This window comes from Phodopus roborovskii, unplaced genomic scaffold, assembly GCF_943737965.1.
Source record: "Phodopus roborovskii unplaced genomic scaffold, PHOROB, whole genome shotgun sequence".
In the NCBI taxonomy this organism is placed as follows: domain Eukaryota; kingdom Metazoa; phylum Chordata; class Mammalia; order Rodentia; family Cricetidae; genus Phodopus; species Phodopus roborovskii.
In genome coordinates, this window is record NW_026126549.1 from 26,729,612 (window position 1) to 26,749,230 (window position 19,619).

At 42.0% G+C, this 19,619-nt stretch overlaps 1 protein-coding gene across 6 annotated transcripts in view; it reads left to right on the forward strand.

Annotated features, from left to right (window-relative positions):
* The window catches only part of Ldlrad4 (low density lipoprotein receptor class A domain containing 4), a 313,620-nt gene that overhangs the window by 261,233 nt on the left and 32,768 nt on the right, over window positions 1-19,619 (forward strand). Inside the window, exon 1 of one of the 6 annotated variants that reach the window (XM_051200770.1) lies at window positions 13,723-14,052. The exons of 4 other annotated variants lie outside the window; for them this stretch is intronic. In XM_051200770.1, the coding sequence (XP_051056727.1) occupies window positions 13,983-14,052 (70 nt within the window). In that variant the 5' untranslated portion in view covers window positions 13,723-13,982. Of the gene's footprint in view, window positions 1-13,722; window positions 14,053-19,619 lie in introns of those variants that run through there. One more of the 6 variants, XM_051200769.1, reaches the window with a different exon arrangement.

A 19,619-nucleotide genomic window follows, 5' to 3' on the forward strand; every position in this document is an offset into this window, starting at 1 on the left:
GAGTAAAGGTACTCCGAAGCATGGTATCATGGTTGTCTGACTTTGCCATTAGCCTTTGGAACACCTCCATTCACCACTCTGGTGTGTGGTGGGACCAGTGATCGCCAAGTTCCCAGAGCTCAGATCTCTCTCCCTCTAACTGTGATATCTGAATTGTTGTCCTTTCCGATCAGTAGGTAAATATGAGTTTATGGCTCAGGTTCTTTGTCCACAACAGTTGCAGGAACTCATCTGTCCTGTTGCCCTCAGTGACTCTCTATGCAGGCAGTGAATGCTTTGAGTGGTTAGGTGGCGCTGTGCCTTCAAAACTCATCTTTCTTCTTCACACCCATTCCTCACTAATGCTAGACAAATAATTACACCCTATAACTTCTTTTAATTGTGTTAAAACATAGGGCAAATTTAAAGCCAGAGTATGTCATGGTGAAGAAAGTTAAGTTGTGTGAAAATAGCCCTTCAGGGAGTACATTAGTATCTGACTCTCCATTCACTCTGGGCCCAGAACAAACCCTAAATATTTGTTTGAACCCCTCAGAGCTTCCCAATGCAGTGATTACCTTCTGTAACAAACTACTTTGTCCAGGCTTTAGGCTGTGCTGGGCCAAGCAGGACAAAAAGAGGCTGTCTTTATCCATAGTTTCCACTGCTTGGTAAAATAGCAGATAATGAGGAGAGAGCTTGTTTTATATCAGAACTGACAAATATGGCAACCCTGCAGAAAAAGCAAATTCAGATAAGGCCTCTTCCCGGATGGGATATGAATGAGCCTCATGCCTGTCTGACCCTGTTACCCATGGTCAAATGCACTCGATATGGTTTCCATAGCATCCAGACAGCCTGAGTACCTAATGTCTACCTGTCTAGTCAACACATCAGCTTTACTGGAGGGAGAGAGCAGGAGTTTATCACTGGAGTTCATTTCGTATCAGAAAGAAATCTGTTACCAGTTCTCTCTCCAGCCCTGTGTGAATACTGGAACCCCTAAGCTATCTTTGGTGGTAACAGCATGTTCTGATTTTTTGTTTGTTTGTTTTGTAGTTGTTCTGAGTTTATTTCATGAGCTTTATTTTTTTAAATGGGGGTCTGCAAAGAGCCTTTAATATTGAGGAACACGAAGATTACGCCCACCCAGGGGGATTACCAGCCTGCCCCAGGTAAAGGGTGTCCATATTCACTGATGCACCAATGAGAAGGAGTTCTTTGATGATTAGTGATTTTGGCAATGTGACTTCTGCCCCAGATTTGATTAAGCCTCCATCCAGACTTCCTCTTCCAGGAGATTATCTTTTAGCATGCATTTGGTTCCCCTCCGCCTTTGAAGCCCATTAGGAAAATTAAAGCATTTAATTATAATGATGACTTTTACTGATGCAGACAACTGCTTTCCCAGATTTTCTCCAAATGTAAGCACACTTGCTCCATCAAACAAAATATCTGTTACTTAACACAAGCTGGTGTAGAGTTATATGGGAATCGCATTATACACAGACACACTGTAGAATATTAAGCATGTTTTAGGAGGGGAAAAAAAAAATAAAAGAAAGAAACTCATCAATGAAGCCAGGGAAACAAATCAAAAGGAAAACTGAAACATAGCTAATTATGAACTTTTTCTTAAGTGAACTTGGCTTTTAAACCAACAGGTCTTGGGGGGCTGGAGAGATGGCTCAGAGGTTAACAGCACTACAGCACTGCCTGTTCTTCCAGAGGTCCTGAGTTCAATTCCCAGCAACCACATGGTGGCTCACAGCCATCTCTAATGAGATCTGGTGCCTTCTTCTGGCGTGCAGACATATGTGCGAGGTCGTATACACAATTAATTAATTAATTAATTGGGCTAAGAAAAAGCCCAAATAGGTTTCCCCAACTTCTTTCCTTAAAGAGAAATATCAGACATATTTCTTAATGTGTATGTTACCTAACGCCAGACAGTGAGTGGACTGCTTGAATTACAACGGGGTGTGGTAAACTCTTTCAGGCTTTAAATTCCTTCCACTCAGAAGGTGAAACTATATCTACTAAAGCATAGATACTGAGAAGGACTCTGCACTATATTTTATCTTTCTTCTCCTAATCAAATAAGTTACAGCATGGTTGTGATCGCTTTATTTTAAGGAAAGCCTCAGAAATTTTGGAACTTGTACACACATCTATGTACACAGAATGAAATATTCTAGTATTCAGTGTTTAGAAATGTTCATATCAAGAATCTAGATACCTTAAAAATTATGTTAGAGCTAGAACTAGGTGTGGCAGTACATACCTTTAATACTTTCAGTCAGGAGGCAGAGACAGGCAGATCTCCTTAGTTTGTGGCCAGCCTTGTCTGCATATTGAGCTCTAGCCTAGCCAGGACTGCATAGTGAGATGCTGTCTGAAAACAAAACAAAACAAAACAAAACAAAATTAGGGTAGATCTACAAGTGTGTGTGTCCTTGTATCATCATAGTGTATCTCCAGGTGAATAAAGTAGAAAGAAATTTCAACACAGAGCCGTGCAAAACCTGGAAGAGAGCAAATTGTTTAGGAATCTTGGAAAATAAAACAGGTAGGCATACATGCATCTATTTTCTTTTGAAGTTGTCTCCATTATTGAAACACTACCGCTCCTTAGGTCAATGGTGGCCAAACTCTTTCAACTGCTTTTAGAAATGTATTCTCTAATGATTTAATACGTTTTAATATGTTTTTAATCAGAGGCATCCCCATCCCCCTCTCCTTTAAGGGGCCCCTCTCCTTCCCATCACTTCCCCCTCCTGCTTGATGTCTTTGTTTTTAATAACGCACTGCATTTAATTAGGGTCACATGCACATGTGGCTGTGGGATTATTTACTGAATCATGGGCAACTCCAGTGGCTAAACCACAGAAGAAAAATGAATCCACTTCACAGAGCAGCCAGTGACTATCAAGAGCCGCTCAGCTGAGGGTGGGGATATAACAGCTCAGTCCTGTGCCGATAACCATGAATGAAGTTCAGGCTAATTTCAAACTCTCGAGCCTCTTACCTCTGCCTTCCAAATGCTGGGATTACTAGCATATGCCTCTCTACAAAGTGTTATTTCACTTACTTTGTTGAGAATTAGCCAGGGACATTTTTTGATGATAGATTCTTTAACTTTCAATTCCAACCCCATTCCTGAACCTGTCTTTCTCTTGTTTGCTTAACGACTTTGGCTGAACTGTTTTATTCAACTCTGCCTTGTGGTCTCCAGAGGACATAGTCTTGGGCAAGACATTCACAAGAAACCACAGTCATTTTAGTAAAACTGTCTTCCATATTTTTTTACTCCGTATTCCTGTTACCCTCTCTGCCTTGGTTGGTATTATTCCCAGCTGATAATTTCCACTAATTGTTAGCTGATTGCTTTGTTTTTCACTCTGCGTGGGCATAAATTGTTCCAGTCTGCTTCAGTTAAATTCAGGCCTGTTTTGCAGAAGCATTTTTGTGATAGCCTTTGAGGTGTGGTCTGACCGCTGAAGAACTTTCCTTAATTCTTGTTTTTTTTTTTTTTTTTTTTTCCTTTTTTCTTCTTCATTCTCTGTAGAATGTGCCGGCTACAAGGTAGCATGTCTCTCATGGGAGCTAAAGCTACTTATCAGTCACTCACTACTGAAGTTTCTATTTTTTTAAATTACAGTCATGCTTGACTTGCCCCTTTGTCTCTGCTAAATAATTGTCTTTTGGAGAGGCGGTGCAGCCCTCTCTCCTGTGTGACAGGAATGTTGGACCACCCCTCTCAGATTAAACCCCACTCTGTGCCCTGCCTCATGAGGTAGAGATCTGGCAGGAAAAGTAGCTTCTGTTATTTTGAGCTTGCCCTTCCTAACATGGAACTTCCACCTGACTGGTGAATAGGAGTGGGTGCAGTTGGGTCTCTGATGTTGTCAGCGTGCTATGCTTGGTGAAGACCTTTGTTAAGGGTGGGGAAAGGAAGAAGGGCAGAAAAAGGAAGCGCTCTTGACATGCACCTCTGTGTCAAAGGCCTGCTGATGCCTGGTCTCTCCTGGAGGAACCAAGCTCTCCCCCAGGAGCTGGGAGCATGAAGGGCAATGCAGGACTGGTTTGTGTCCATAGCCATCAGGGGTGACTCTGTCTTGCAGACATTGGGAAGGGGAATGGTTCTTGTGCCATGGGGTCCCATTATCTTTAGGAAAATGTAATAGATTAATTTTAGTGTTTATTAATCTGCTGACTCACTTAGACAAATTTCAGAAATTTTAAAGGGTTTCTTAAAATTTTTTTTTACCAATTGTGTTTGTTTTCTTGGAGAGTAGGTCCGTGGAACCTCCTCAGTCATCTTCTATATGTGAATTTGCCTATTTTTTATGTTCATTTTCCAATACTCTATAATACATTTGGACAAATTATATTTCCCTTACATAGTTGAAACCAGTTTATTATTGCTGCTCCATTCGGCCACACTTCATTTATGTCTTAATTGTGAGTATGGTTGAAAATAACAGCCTTAAGGTCACTTGTAACAAACACAAGAACAGTACCCTCCTTTTGCCACATGAGAGACACACCTAGACATCCGATGAGCCTGGCTTGTGTTTACTTTTTATGGCTGGATATCATTGTGAGTCCATGAAGGGGGTGAGTGTTTACACACCCAGATTTTTCCTGTTTTTACATGCTGATCCATCAGCCGTGGAGAAATATTAAAGATGTCTGACGTAATAGTGGTTTAACAATTATCTTTGGTTTCAGTACATACTTCCCACTTCACTAAATAGTGGACTTGAACAGTCACTTAGGTATTGCTGATACTGGGATAGGTTCCAGTGAGCCCAAACTTAGGGTGGGAAAGAAGGGGAGGGAAGGGTTGCAGATATAATAAGTTATAAATCATACCAAAGAAAAGGGGAGGTTTTATTCTGGAAATTGATTCTGAATGGATATTTTAATGTATTCTTGTGTCCCATCAAGAAACCTTTGTTGTGACTTGAATATGAAATGTCCCTAGTAGGCTCAAGGATGTGCACACTTGGTCCCTGGTTGGTGGCACAACTTTGGGTTGGTTTTGGAACCTTTAAGAGATAGCGCCTTATGAAGGGAAATAGGTCACTGGAGGCAGGCTTTGAGGAGGGTCATAGCCTGGCCCCATTTCCTGTTTTCTCTCTCTGTTTCTGGGTGGCGGTGTAATGCGATTACTCAGCTTCCTGACTGCCAAGGCAGACTTATGCTCCCGCTGCCATACCTTCCCCACCACGATGGTCTGGACTCATAAGCCAAAATAAACCTTTTCAGCCCTAAGTTCCTTTTGGTCAGAGTCTTCTATATATAGTCACTTTTCTAAACTGTGGCATTAATGTCCCCTGCACTTTCCAAGAGCCTTTGTTCTAGAAAAATAATTCATTCTTTGTTCCTTTTAAATAATACTTCTGCATCAAAGTCCTTCTAGAGATAGGGTTTGGCTTAGGGGTCATACTGGGACCCTCTATATTTATAATGATCTGATCAAGTGTTTATTACAGAGGGTAGGGCCAGAGTCATTTCTGCTCACAAGATGTGTGACTTCAGCCAATCTACTTCACCTTTCTGTCCATTAGTTTGCTCATGTTTAAGATTATAATATCTGGTATTCATTCAGTTGTAGTTACAAGAACTTAGTGGGCTAGTTACATGAGCTCAAATATGTTAACTAGCAGTTTCCTGCCAGCCTGGTCCTATAGCCACATCAGCCCCAAATAACATGCAGAGACACTGTATTAATTATAAAACTGTTGGCCAATGGCTAGAGCTTTTTATTTGCTAGCTCTAACTATTAACACATTTCTATCAATCTAAGTGTTTCCATGTGGTCTTATGTTACCAGAGAAAGGGTCTGGACACCTTACTTTTCTCACATCCTACATCTTGACTTCTCTTTATTTCCTCTCCCAGAATCCTCCTTGTCTCCTAGTCCTACCTATCTTGCTTTCCCATTTGCCAGCTGTGCTTTATCCATTAACATAAGAGAAACATATTTACAGAATGACATCTCCTATCATCTCCTCTTTTCTGTCTAAAATAAAAAGAAGAGCTTTAACTTTAACATAGTAAAATTACATATGACAAAACAGTTATCAAATAAGAACTATAGTTAACAATATTTAGTCCATTAACATTATCAGGAATTTAAGAAAATATTCTATCATCTACCCTATCTTTGTGAGTCTAAAGTCTTATATGTTACTTATCTTTAATCCTAACTAAGGAAAACTGTACCATAACTATCCATCTTCAACTCCATCAAAGACCACAGAAGAATAGTTATATAAACTCTAGAATTGACAGAGACATCTTGCTACCTGCACAGTCATCCAAAGTTTTTCTGTGAATTGGAACATCCATCTTCAGCCTAGAGGCCACAGTGTATCTGGCAGTATCTCAGCAAAGCAGGAAGTTTCAAACTGTCCCACCTGTGTTGGCAGTTTGTCAGTCATTTTTCTGTGTGTCCTGCACACTGTCTGGCAGATTCTTCCATGAAGCAGGAACCCTGCAGCACTGTCCATCTTGTATCAGCAGTCATTTTCCTGTGGGTTCTGCATGTCTACTTTATAAAGCATATAGTTAAGCAAGACTAGACAAGAGCAGTATCTTTCCAAAATGGCTAGTCTTACCATATTGGAAGCAAACTCCATAACGAGTTTCTTTGATGTTCATCTTCCCTTCTGACGCAGTTGGTGTTACCAGGAGCAGTTGTGCCTCAGTTAAGAAAAACCCTAAACCATTTTAAATGCCATATTCTGTAGATCTTTGAAAGGTTTGAAGAATATTTATCCACCTCAAATACATCTCTGTATATCTAGAAAACCTAACTAAAAGTTTTGGCTATTATTGGTAACTATCTATAATTTGTACTTAATTATACATTACAGTTTTTAAAATGAGCTCTATAAACACAATACCCAAACAAGAGGAGAAATAAACTTGTCACAAAATTGACCTCAAATTTGTATCAATAAATGAAAATCCATCCCAAAACAAAGTATTCATTTCTATATCCTATTACCCTTTTTAACCTTTAAAAGAGATTGGTTGTGATCATTAACCATTTATAACCAACCCCATTTAAATGAAAACAAACGTTTATGAACAATATTTGGGTGTTGTTCTTTCCAAACTACTTCCTGCTGTTAGGGGGTGCTGTCTTGGGGATCCTAAGAAGACACAGAAATCCTGGCTGTAGTGGTCTGCAAGGCTGCCTTGTCCTAGCTGTTTTGAATATTGGATCACCTGGGACACTGCTTCAGAGGGTCTTGCTTCATCAAACCATATTAGTCTGGAAGGAATCCAGCTTTTCATTTTCTGTCGAAACAGTTGGTCCCTTACCAGTACTGTCTTGGTGTTAGCCGTGACTAATATTATTTGGGTTGTGTGTCCCTCCTTTGTGCTTCTATGTGACATGTCTGTTGCACACATCAACTCATAGTACCTGTGGTTACCTGCACAAGACCAAGCCAGACAAAATTCCTGCATGAATTGAGGAGGAGCCCTTGAGACCACAGTTTTGGTGGAAGAGGTATTGGCAGTTAATGGTGGCTAGTGGAAGGAAAAGTCACTCTCCTATAGGGGTATGGCTGCTTGAAGGTTGCCCATGCCTTAGTAAATAGCCCTAACAGTTCCATGCTCATGTGTGGTGATATATTGTTTATGATCTAATAAAGCCACTGGAGATCAGAATGCAAAGCCAGCCACACTAGTTAGCTATAAAGTCTGGGCAGTGGTGGCACACACCTTTAATCTCAGGACTCAGGAAACAGAGGCAGACGGATCTTTGTGAATTCAAGGCCTCCCAGGGCTACATGAGAGTCAATCAGTCTGAAAGAGAAACAGAGCTCACACCTTTAATCCTAGCACTACAGAGTATAGAAGGAGCTCAGTGCAGTCTCAGAGAGCAGTCTAGGATTCTGAGGCCTGGCAGAGAACAGTGCAGTCTGGAGATTCAGTGAAATCTGAGGTTCAGTGATTTGCCCCTTCAGTCTGAGCATTGGTAGTGGCTGGCTGCTTTGCTTCTCTGATCTTCAGCTTGAACCCAATATCTGTCTCTAGGTTTTTATTATTCATGTTATACCCACATGCATATGTAAGTGCAGAGGTCAGATGGAAACCCTCCTTACATGCCATTTTGTAGGTTTCAGGAAGTGGACCCTCAGGTTGTCAAGCCTACATGCAAGACCTGTACCCCCAAACCATCTTATGGGCCCCAGCCTAAGACCTTGTTAAAATGCAGTCCCAGATTCTGGATTTCTAATGAAATTCAAGGGATGCTATAGATTCCTGGCCACACCCTGGTTAGTGAATGCATTTCAGTCTCCCAAGCGCCATATGTGGGAAGTATTCTCAGCCTTATTTTCCAGTCGTGGAGAAAATGGACCCAGCTCAAGCTACTAAGGTCAGGCAACACCACTTACATTTGCAATGACACCCGAATTTACCCTCTCTTAAGTGGTCTACTGTCTGTGTGTTTTCTACCAGGATTCAGAAAAGTAATTGCAGTTTTCAAAGGTGTATATCACCCTTAGTTGGGGATGGCTTGGGTGTTATACAAGTCTGGAATATCGAATATTTTTTTCCTTAGATGAAAAATAGTGCTGTGGTTGCATAGATAATATGTAAAGTAAACTCTAAAAGCTGTTAGTACATGGAATTCATTTCATATCAAGAGGTTATCTTAAAGCTATTTAATCTTTGAATGTGTCTTGCTGGCTCACTGGTTTCATAGTCTCACAACTTCACATTTGTTAACATTTGTACCAACCTAGAGCTAGTTGAACACAGATGCAGTCTCTAGAATTCTATATAAAGACATCTCTGTATTGCATATTTTAGCACTAAGATACATTAGTAGATTTTTCTATGTTGCAGGCTAATACCCACAAATATCAAATTATTACTGTTTTGAGTCTCTAAGAACATAGTATTTATATTCCTTTAAAGACTTCAGTCTGAACTTTTGAGCATAACAAACTCTCATACTGTTTCAGATTGTAAAGACAGAATTCCAAAACATACCTTTCATGTGGAAAAACCCATCCCAGAGCAAAATGGATAATTGACAGAGCCATTGATTCTTAATAGGATTGCAAGCATTGGAAACACAAAATGGTCCTAAGAACCTCGTGGAAATGGATTTGTGAGTTGATATATCCCTTAATGTCCAAAATGGATAATCAGGCTGAAGAAGCCAAAGCAAGTACTCATTAGTCCCTTTGGTGAGCTTCAGAAACTTGTCCATTTGTAGCCAGACAATATTTGCTTTACTGCTCACCAAACAAAATGATGGGTCAGTGGGAGGTTCCAAATTCATAGTCCACCTCCCTCTCACCTCTACCAGCCATTTAATTTTGAACTAAGTATTCACACTCTCTGAGTCTTAGATCCCTCATCAACCAATTTGAAGAAAAAAATGCTTTTCAGGGTTGGTCTAAAGATGAAAACAAATACACAGAACTTGGAAGTTTCTAGAATATAGCAGTAAAGCAGTAAAGCCTTATAGTTTTTTGTTTGTTTGTTTTGTTTTATAAATGCTGTCTTTCTGTTGCATGGATGCTGGAAGGATATTTGTACCTCTTCAAATGATCTTTAATGATGAGAATTTCTGTTTGGGGTAGAGGAGAGAACAGCTATGGCAAAGGAGCCCATGGTGAAGAAATTAGAGGCTGGGTAGGCTACATGCTGAATGGGATTATATGAACAAATATTCCTGCATGGAAGAATGCCCTTTACTCCCCTGGCCCAGCTCTGAGCTATTAATTGTAGTGCTTAGACTACTAACTCCCTGCCTCTTTTGGCCATCAGGAAACCCCCAGGCTTCCAGCTCCTTTAGTTTGTCATATACAGATCATGACTGAAAGGCAATCCTCTGAGTATGATCAGTTCTTGAAGACACAGTGATGTACAGATGGAATCTGAAACAAGTTCAGTGCTTCTGCCATGTAATAACTAATACCTATGCCTCCAAAAGCTATATACATCTGTAGGATTATATTCAAGGCCTATGTATTTCCTCCCGAGGGCTGCAAATACTTGGCCAGTGTTTGTCTGCTGGATTAATTTACTGAAGACTTTTCTAGAGGAAGCTTCTGCGCTGTTGTTAGTGCTGCTTTGTTATGTCTACACTGCTGCAAACAAAACCTTGTGAAATGTCTGTGCGGTAACTCCACCTGGTGTCATGTCCCAGGGCTCTGCAGTACATAGGGAAGGCTCTTAAATTTTTTTTTAAAACATTGATTTATTATGTACATAGTGTTTTCTGAACTCCAGAACAGGGCTCCAGGTCTCATTATTGATGGTTGTAAGCCACCATGTGGTTGCTGGGAATTGAACTCAGAACCTCTGGAAGAGCAGTCAGTGCTCTTAACCTCTGAGCCATCTCTCCAGCCCCTAGCTCATAGACCTTTGAGGCTTATCTCTAAGTTTATTAGAAAACTACTGTCTATTTGTAAAGCCTTTCAGAGCACTTATTTTAGAGATGTCATTTTAAGACACAGTAGAAGAGCATGTGATTCCAATTGTTTTTTACACTGTGTCCTTTTGTCTGTCACACTAGTCTTTCCCATGCCCTTCAGCTTCATGTGCTGTCGTTTTCTCTGAATCAGGAGAAAGGAGACATTGACACTTACCAGTTAAACAACTCCCGTAAAATCTTGCCAATATGACTGTCTAAACATGAGCTGAATAAGGGCCATACAAACAGACACGCCAAAGTGGATGAGGGAAAGCTCAGGAGGCCTTGATGCTACACAAAGAGCTATAGGCAGCTAACAAAGCACACCAGCTGGTTATCCAAATGGACAGCCTGAAATCATACGTACAAGTAGCATTATATGGATGGAGCATGTAGCATTTGGGTATTTGGGAATAGATGTGTATATACACCTATACATATAAGTATGTATGAAAAGAATGAATGAAAAAGGAGGCCATGAATTTGAAAGAGAGGAGGGGTAGATGGGAGAATTTGGAGGGAGAAACAAGAAGGGAGAAATGATTAATTATATTGTAATCTCAAAAACAAGTAATTACAAAACTAAGATGCAACTCTTTTTAAAAGGCTAATATTTACATACTGTAGCCAGAATGAGATGTTTGTCATGGGCTAAACCCCTATATTATGGTTTGTATGGTTTGACTTTTGAACTCTCTTCCAGAAGCAACCACCTTAGGTGTGTTAAAGGGAGTAAGAACAACAAATAAGGACTTCACCTTTGGAACCAACCCAGACAGCCCCTCAGCAAATGCTGGGGGTGGGGGTGGGGAGACTGGGCATCATTAAGCAGGCTGCATGCTGTGCACACCACAGACATAGTCTGTTTCTGCAGACACTAGACTCTGCACCTACAGTGACTAGCTCTTGGGAATACAAGGGAATACAAGGCTGCATTTGCATGCGTGCATGTGTGTGTGTGTGTGTTTTCAAAAGCTTAACTTTCATTTATGAGGTCAAAGGTTCTTAAATGTAATTATTTTTTTTTGGGGGGGGGACAAGGTTTCTCTGTGTAGCCCTGGCTGTAGTAGAACTTGCTCTGTAGACCAGGCTGGCCTCAAACTCAGAGATCAGCCTGTCTCCGCCTCTTGAGTGCTGGAATTGAAGGCACGTTCCACCATCACCCTGCTTTGAACTTCATTTTTCAACAGAATGATTAGGCCCTAATTAAAATTGGTTCCAGTGACCAAAATACCAAGTGCTAAGAAAGGCAAGTAAACATAAATGTGTAACCATTAAAAGGAAAGCTATGTTGATTTTTTTTCTGTCTGTTTTTGTTTTATTCGAGACAGGGTCTTGCTGTGTAGCCCTGGCTAGCCTGGAGCTTGCTATGTAGACCAGGGTGACTTCAAACTCACAGAGATCCACCTGCCACGTGCCCTTATACCCAGCAGATCTTTAGATATGTGGTGTTTATAATATTCTAAAAATGTAAAATTCAAAGTAGGTCATCCATGACTATCTCTAAATGCAAATGTGTGCAGTAGAGAAGAATGGAATGGGTTTCAGAGCCCATGAAACTGGCCAAATCCCCGATATTACAAGAGACTTAGAAGACAATCATATCCTCTCCTGTGGAGAGTGGTGTCACAGTGATCCATCATGTGTACCACCTTTGACCGGGAGCTGCTATCTGGGGTCTGATAGGATCCCGGGCTCTAGAAACAATCAGTAGCTAACCACCAGGGAAGCTGACTTGAAGTGGAAATAGTTGCTAATTCTTCTTGCAGCCCGGGGCTCTTCCAGAGCATTCCATGAGCCAGGGACTCTGTAAATCTCCCTGAAACTCCACCCCCATATCCATTGAGCAGTATAACCCTGAGAAAATTCAAGACAAGTATCACTAAGGAAGGGAGCTACGTTTTGAATTTAGAAATGACTGAAGATCAGTCACTTGGTTTGACCATGTGATCAAACATAAGTTTTGGTGCTGAACTTCCTCTTCTTCCAGCTATGGAAACCGTCCCAAAAGTCTTCTTGGTGGCTCTCTTGTCTCTTGTCTGCTTCCAATAATTAGAGCAGGAGAGAGTGATGTCCTCAGTGCCTGGACCATGCTGTCATGCCCCAGGTGACTGACTGCTGACGTCAGATTGTCCTTATTTCTGACTGGTAGTAACCAACAGTTTAGTTTTGCTTTGACAACTCTTCCTACAGCCAACACCGTTGTTGTGGCCCACATGTCATTCCTATTTACCCTAAATAAGGAAAAACAAAAGCTATTCTCGGCAGAGTGCAGTGCCTGTGGTCTCGGTTATTTGCAGTGTGACCCTGGCACTCTGCCCTTTCTACTGTGGCTGCCAGGTGATTTTTTTTTCTTTTTTCTTTTTCTTTTCTGAAAACTGTAACAGACATGCAGTCTTATATGAAGCTTCTCCACATACACAACATACACAGCCTCGGGCCATCAGAATGCACGAGAGAGATTTCTATGAACATTTGAAAAACACTGTCTAGACCTCTAGAGAAAGGGGCTGCTTGTACAAAGGGAACCCAGGGACGTGTTCTCCTGAGATAGGTCTCTGCTTTCCTGTTTGAATGGCCCCTTTGTATCACCTGGGGCTGTTTTTCTGTAATTTCAGAACTGTTTGAACTAAAAACTGCATAGTAAGGTTGAGAGGGTTTTTTTTTTTAAGGGTTCTCTCTCTGCTGTATTTGTGCTGCTATGCCATGATCACAAGATAAGAGAGAACATGAATATGAGCACTTGCTGTGGTAAGGCATTGCCAGCTGTCAGTGCTGGGAGAGCTAGGGTAAGCCATCGGGGACTTTGTGGGGAGGCTCAAGAAAGATAGCCTGTAGCCTATCCCAGAAGGAGGGATGTGGTGGGAGCTGGCAGCTGGATACATGAGGCTGGCATTCCTGCTTGCCGTGTTGTCTCGGTAAGCACACGTCCTAGTTCCTTAACTGTAAAAGCTTCCCACAGAGAGAAAAGGCAAAAATGCTATATTGAGATTTTTCAGATCCCCTCTTTCTCTTTCTGTGGAGTCTGATTTGTTATTTGCCTGTTATAAAAAAGATTATTGACTGTAATAGGATAAGATGAACTGTCTAGCTGCATTCTGCTTGCCTGTGTGTGTGACGTGTTGGGGTTGTGACATGTCTGGATGTGAACTGTCTGGGTGTGAGGCCAAACCCAGAGACATGCAGACTAACCATTGATATATGTTGTCGTCAACAACACTGAGTGCTCTTGGGATTGGAGACGGGCTTACTCTCTGTGACATTGCCAGCTTCCTGCCACAGACCTCCTGATTTCTGTTGATGGCAGTTGATAATTGGTAGTCACAGTCTGTGGTCGGAGCCACAGTGTTTGAGTCTAGCACCTGGGCTGGGCCCCTGCTGATAGAGTAGAAAGAGACATAAGAACAACGCCCCCCCCCCCTCCCACACCGGCTATCACTGACAGCTCTGAGCTGCCTGGAGAGGAGCTTGCCTGAAGTTGAAGGATGGTTTGAACTGGGTGGGCTGTACCACAGTTGGATTCTCCCTCGAAAAGGACTTGATTATGTCCATCGACCAGCTGAACAACAGCACACTGGAGGAGGTCCAATTTAAAGACCTATTCTTTACAAAAGGTACATTTGCAGAGGGCAGCTGTGGTGATGCATGGTCTTTGGGGCTTGTGGTGGGTTTTTTGTTTGTTGTTTGTTTTTTCCTCCCCCCCCCCCTTGGACTTTGGTCTGAGTAGAGCTGAGCAGAGCAGTTAAGTCCTGCCCAGGAAATCTGTTCTTAAACCTGGCAATAGTGGTGTATCCCATCAAATCGAGATGTGGAGGCAGGAGGATCAGAAGTTTAAGGTTTTCCTCAACTGCATAGTAAGTTTTGTGAGTTGGAGGTCAGCCTGGGATACAGGAGGCCCTGTCTCAAGAGAAAAAAAAAGTTTGTTTTGCCTGTCGGTCTGTCAGCTTTCTCAGGTGGAAATCTTAGGGAGCTTTCTCTATCTTCTTTGGTTTTCAATTAGCTTGTTCTGTTCATAGATGTTATATATAAATATAGTTAGTCCCTCCCCCTCTTCAAAAGCCCTAAGCATTCCCCTTTGACTAATAGTGTTTTTTCCTTTTTTTCAACCAAGTTGTTGAAAACATTTGAAAGAAAAATATGTATTTCTTTCAATGGGGTTGGATCATTGACTAGTTTTTCAGGTTATTAAGGTAATGGGAGATATTGGGAAGCAGAGATTGACTCCAAGGATGATGGATGGAGAGCTAGGGAAAGTGAGAGGCAAACAGACTGCCAGCTAGCAAGCACTGAGAAGCCACTGCTCGGGGCTGTGACAGCTCCCCGTGCAGCTGTATTTCTTCTGACACCTCCTTAATGTGGAGGTGAAGTGAGGGATTTAAAATGACTCCAATAAGGGGTGGGGATTGTGATCTTAGTATAGTTCCCATTTATAGCTCGGCAGGGGATGGACTTTTAAAGGTTTGTAAATACTCTGCTACTCCTCCGCTGGTTTTCTTTTTGCTTTTTAAAAGACAATTCTGTCAGTCATCTTTGATTGGAACATGTTCAGGTCAATTTTGTTTTTTCTAAAGAGATCAGGAAAGTCTAGATTGTGAAGTATTGGGGGGTGCTTCAGCCTTTAGTGTTACCTGGGCTGGAGAAATTTGCAGAGTCTGTATTCTAGAGATTCCTCAGTCAGTCTAACCCTTGCTGACTGCTACTGGCCTACCAGTGCCGTGGGAGGAGGGGCCTGGTTGGGACCAAAGTTGGGGTGATGTGCCTTCATATTCTCATAAGGTAACACTTCCAATGTTGTTACTATGTGAGCTGCCTTATGCAAATATAGGAATGCAATAGGAGTATAGAAGCAGATAATTTACAGCAAACAGGAGCTTTCTTTTCTGGTAACAATTTGCACTTCCTTTAAATAGGAATGCTGGATAATTGGTACAAAATAAGAAAACCTTTGGTAAAATGTTAGCATTATTAAAGTTGTTGGTGAGTGATTGCCAGAATCCGGTTCCATACTAGACAGTGTACAAACAAATTAGGGAACGGAATTTGGAGGACCTGATCAACTGGTATGTAACATATACCAAGTTCACATCAGGAAACTATGGATGGCCCAGCTCAGGGCTCAGCCTGTGAAAGGAGGACAGAGGACAAACACTACAAAGGAGTGTCAGTAGGGAATGGACTCCATGCCTATAGGAAGCAATGTAAGGGTTAGGAACCTGTTCTCAAGAGGCCAGAGAAGAATTTATAAAGGAACATACAGCCAACCATTGCAAAAACCTGGCTGTTGGTGTAGTCTATTTTTTTTCTTTCTCTATTTTGTTCTACTCATTAACAAATAAATTGGAGTAACCAACTGACCACAAAGGAAAACACAACAAAAATTTTAATATAATCATAAACTATAGCCCTTATTGTTTGCCTTCTTAACTTTTATCTCTGAAGTCATCTTTTGTTGCGGAGGCTGAATATCACCCTCAACTCTGGTGTTTAATGAGTGTGAATTTTCATTCAACCATTACAATCTCCAAGAGTATTTTTATACTAATAGTTCTCAAGCTTAAGGCTATTATAGGCTAAGTAGATTCCAGTTCCTGCCTTCCTGCTCCCATGGCAGCTTAGTTCTGGGATTTTGGAAAGAATTTGCCAGACTATAGGAACATGCAGCAATTTAAAAGTGTCACAGACCCATAAATAAAAAGTCACCCACCCCCATGGCTGTCATTCTATCACTACACCTGTTTCTGCTGAGTAGGACAGAGACAGGAAGGAAACTCAGACACAAGTTCAGCATGTAGAAGCCAAATAAAACCAACCCGATATCACAAAGTTGGCTTCTCTCTCAGCTGTGGTAGTGAGTAGGAAGGGTTTGCTGGGGAGAGGGTGGGATTCTGTGGCAGGGTCTAGTGATGTTCTTCCAGTCTCTGTGTTCCCAGACTGTAACATGAAGGGGGATGAGGTAGAGGGGCTCTCTTGGTAAGAGTGGGAGGTGACTCACTCAGAGGTCTGTGAGGAGTGGCTGGTCCTGATGATGATGACGTAAGTGTTTTACATGGCAGCTTTCCCACATGTAGTCAAAGTGTTTGTTTTGCTGGTGAAAGGAAGGGCTTATGGGGCCCACGCTATGTTCCTCCATGATTGGGTTTCTGTAAGGGAAACACAAGACACATCTGGAACTTAAAACTGATTGAACATTGAGAACCTCAAATTCTGCAGATGAGGAAAGGCTAGATGGAAGATGGCACTAGCCATCCCACAAATAGAAGTGAAAGGATCCCAGGGGTGGTACAAACACAACTCCCTAGAGTTCATTAAAAATTGTTCAGACATTCGTTGCCTCCAGTAGGACTCAGGTCAGGTCTCATTGGACCAAGGAAGGGACCAGCTGGCTCACACAGTTCTGTTCTTGTGGTTGCCCGCCATACAGCTCAGAATTTCTTGGAGATGTTTCTATAAAGGTAGAGATGCCATCATCACCGTCGTCGTCATCATCACTGTTTTACAATAATAAAGTGAGGCACTGTGATCCCTTCCTGTAAGCTTTATAAATTTATCGTAAAATTTCTGGTGTGTGGTTGGCACAGGAGCTTGCGTACTCAGTTTGGCCTCAAATCCTTCTCTTGCATGGCAGCTTTTTGCCTTACTGCTGCTGACATCCTGAACTATTGAAAACAAGGAAACCTCACTGGTGGGCTGTGTTCAGAATCCATAGTGAGTTACATGAAAATTTGGAAACCTCAAATGCATCCAATTACCCTTTTAAAATGCTGCTATTCCTGTGGGCTTCACAAGTATTCCCAACTTAATATTTCTCTCAAAATTCATTCTTTTCCTAATGTTCCTTTCCTAACCTACCCCTCAAAAGCAAAACGAAAACATCTTTCACGTGTCCCCCAGGCTCCCTGTATTGCCTTGCGCTCTTCATCCCCCCCACCACATAAAAACAAGCTGTTCAGATTTGGGGCAGTCTCCTAATTAAAATAAATGAAAGAACAGACATGTGGGGGATGGAGGGTTGAGCAGGAGGGCCTTTCCACAGATCCTGGGATCTGCTTATCCCTGGGGACCATCCACCCTCTGTTGAATGGTTTTTACATAGAGAATCCCCCTAGAGCTGGATGTTTTTATTCTTCATGTTTTTTATTTTTGTTTTCAGTTTCTTGCAACTTAAATGAGAAAATGATCTGTTCTCATTGACTGTTTTGCCCCAAGTCCAAAATGTAGATAGACTTTAAAATTTCTTAATTTGATGTGAGCATGTGCATGCATATGTATGATGTGGATGTCCATGTCAGCATGTATGTGCCACGATACACACATGGAGGTCAGAAGACAACATTAGGAATCACAGGTACCAGACTATCGGGAAGCTGAGACATGGGGCAGGGTGAGATAACAGGTTTACTCAAGGGCTTTAGACGCATAAATAGGGTGGGGCATTGGCCAAGGAAATCAGCCTTACAGTAATACCCAGTGGCACCCTGGGGTGGCAGTAAACCGATGAGATCCTGAGCCACTCAGCCCAGGCATGAGAGGCAGCTCTTTGAGCAAACAAGAATGAAATCCAGGGTGTCTGATCTCTAAGGCCAGAATCTTAACAAGTCATGGCAGTGCATGTTGGGATCCCTGTGTTGCTTCTTGAAGCCCCACCCTGTCGGGCCTTCACATCAGGGTCTCTACATATAGTACCCAGAGCAGAGCACCACAGCCTACAGAGCTAGGGCAGGAAAGATGGCTCAACAAAAGACTGAGTATCTTGAGTTTGATTCCCTGGAGTGGAGAAATGATGCCCCCCCCCCCACTCCAAGTTGTCTTCTGACCTCCATATGTGATTCCTAATGTTGCCGGTAAGCTTTTGTGCCATCGATGTCCCTGTCAGGGCTCTGCACTTACTATGCATGAAACTTCAGGGCAGCTGTATAGCTGCAAACAGCTCGGCAAGGGCAGGGTGTTCCAGTGAGTATACATGGCAGGTTTCCAGGAGAGCTCGAGATGGAGATTCAGATGCATCAGTCCCCCTCATGAAAAGAAGGATGGTGGCGACTCTGTTTAAAGGGAGCCATGCTATGCACTGTTTATGCAATGGGGATCTTTCTCACCCTTGCTTGGATTTTTAGGTAATGCATTAGATCATTTGATTCAGATTGCCTTGTGCTGTCTTGAATCCAAACTATAAAATACAACACAAATAAAGATCTAAACATGAAAGAATGGAGTGGAAGTTCTTAGGGGGAAAAATGCTTTTGGTATGTTAGCTTAGCCACAAAGAAAGACATGAGTGATCCATTTATGCCGTGAGAAATATCCTCTGTGGAGAAATTCAGAGAAGATTTTACAGAAATGAGAGGCAAGGGGAGATATTTGCAACACATGGAACAAAAACTTGTAGCCACAATATGTAAATTTTTCTCACAAATAACTAAGAAGTTATTAAGAAACCTACATATAGACTAATATGAATTAATTATGAGAAAGGTAAGCATAAATTACCATAACTCTGGGAAAAGATCAGAAATTGCCAGCAACGGGGGAGATACAATACAAAATGAAAGTAAATAAATAAGGTACATATTTTTAATGCCTGTTTTGTACAAAGCCTGACTACAGTAGTGGAGGCTAGCTTCAGCTCACCATCATCCTGCCTTGTCCTCCCCAGTGCTGAGCAGGTTTGTACCCAGTTTGATCACTTTGCAAGGCTCTGCCTATTAAACTGGTGTAAATGGCAGGGGGCTGGAAGGTTGGCTTGGCCATCAAATGACCAAGCTTTTGTAGAGGCCCAAAGTCCCATTCCTCAGCACTCACATTGTGCAGCTCACAGCTACCTGTCATTTCAGCTCCAGGGTATCCAATGCACTCTTCTGATCTCCAGGAGCACCTGTCCTCACAGGCACATAGCCACACACACATCTGAGTCTCCAGTGATATTGAGAGGATAGGGTGTAGATAACATTCCCTCTTCTGCAAGACACCTCAAGGTAGCCTCTCATAAACCACACCAGCTGAAAATGGTTGTCCTTTGGAAATGACATCTTACTTTTAAGAAATCTTTCTTGATAGTCTACTGGCAAGTTTGTGTCAGCAGCTACATTTATACTGTAAGGATGAAAAATTTAGCCTAACTCTCCCTAGACTCTGCCCCCTAGCAGTGAGTAGGCAAAAGGTCATTCTTGACTGTTTATGACAGGGT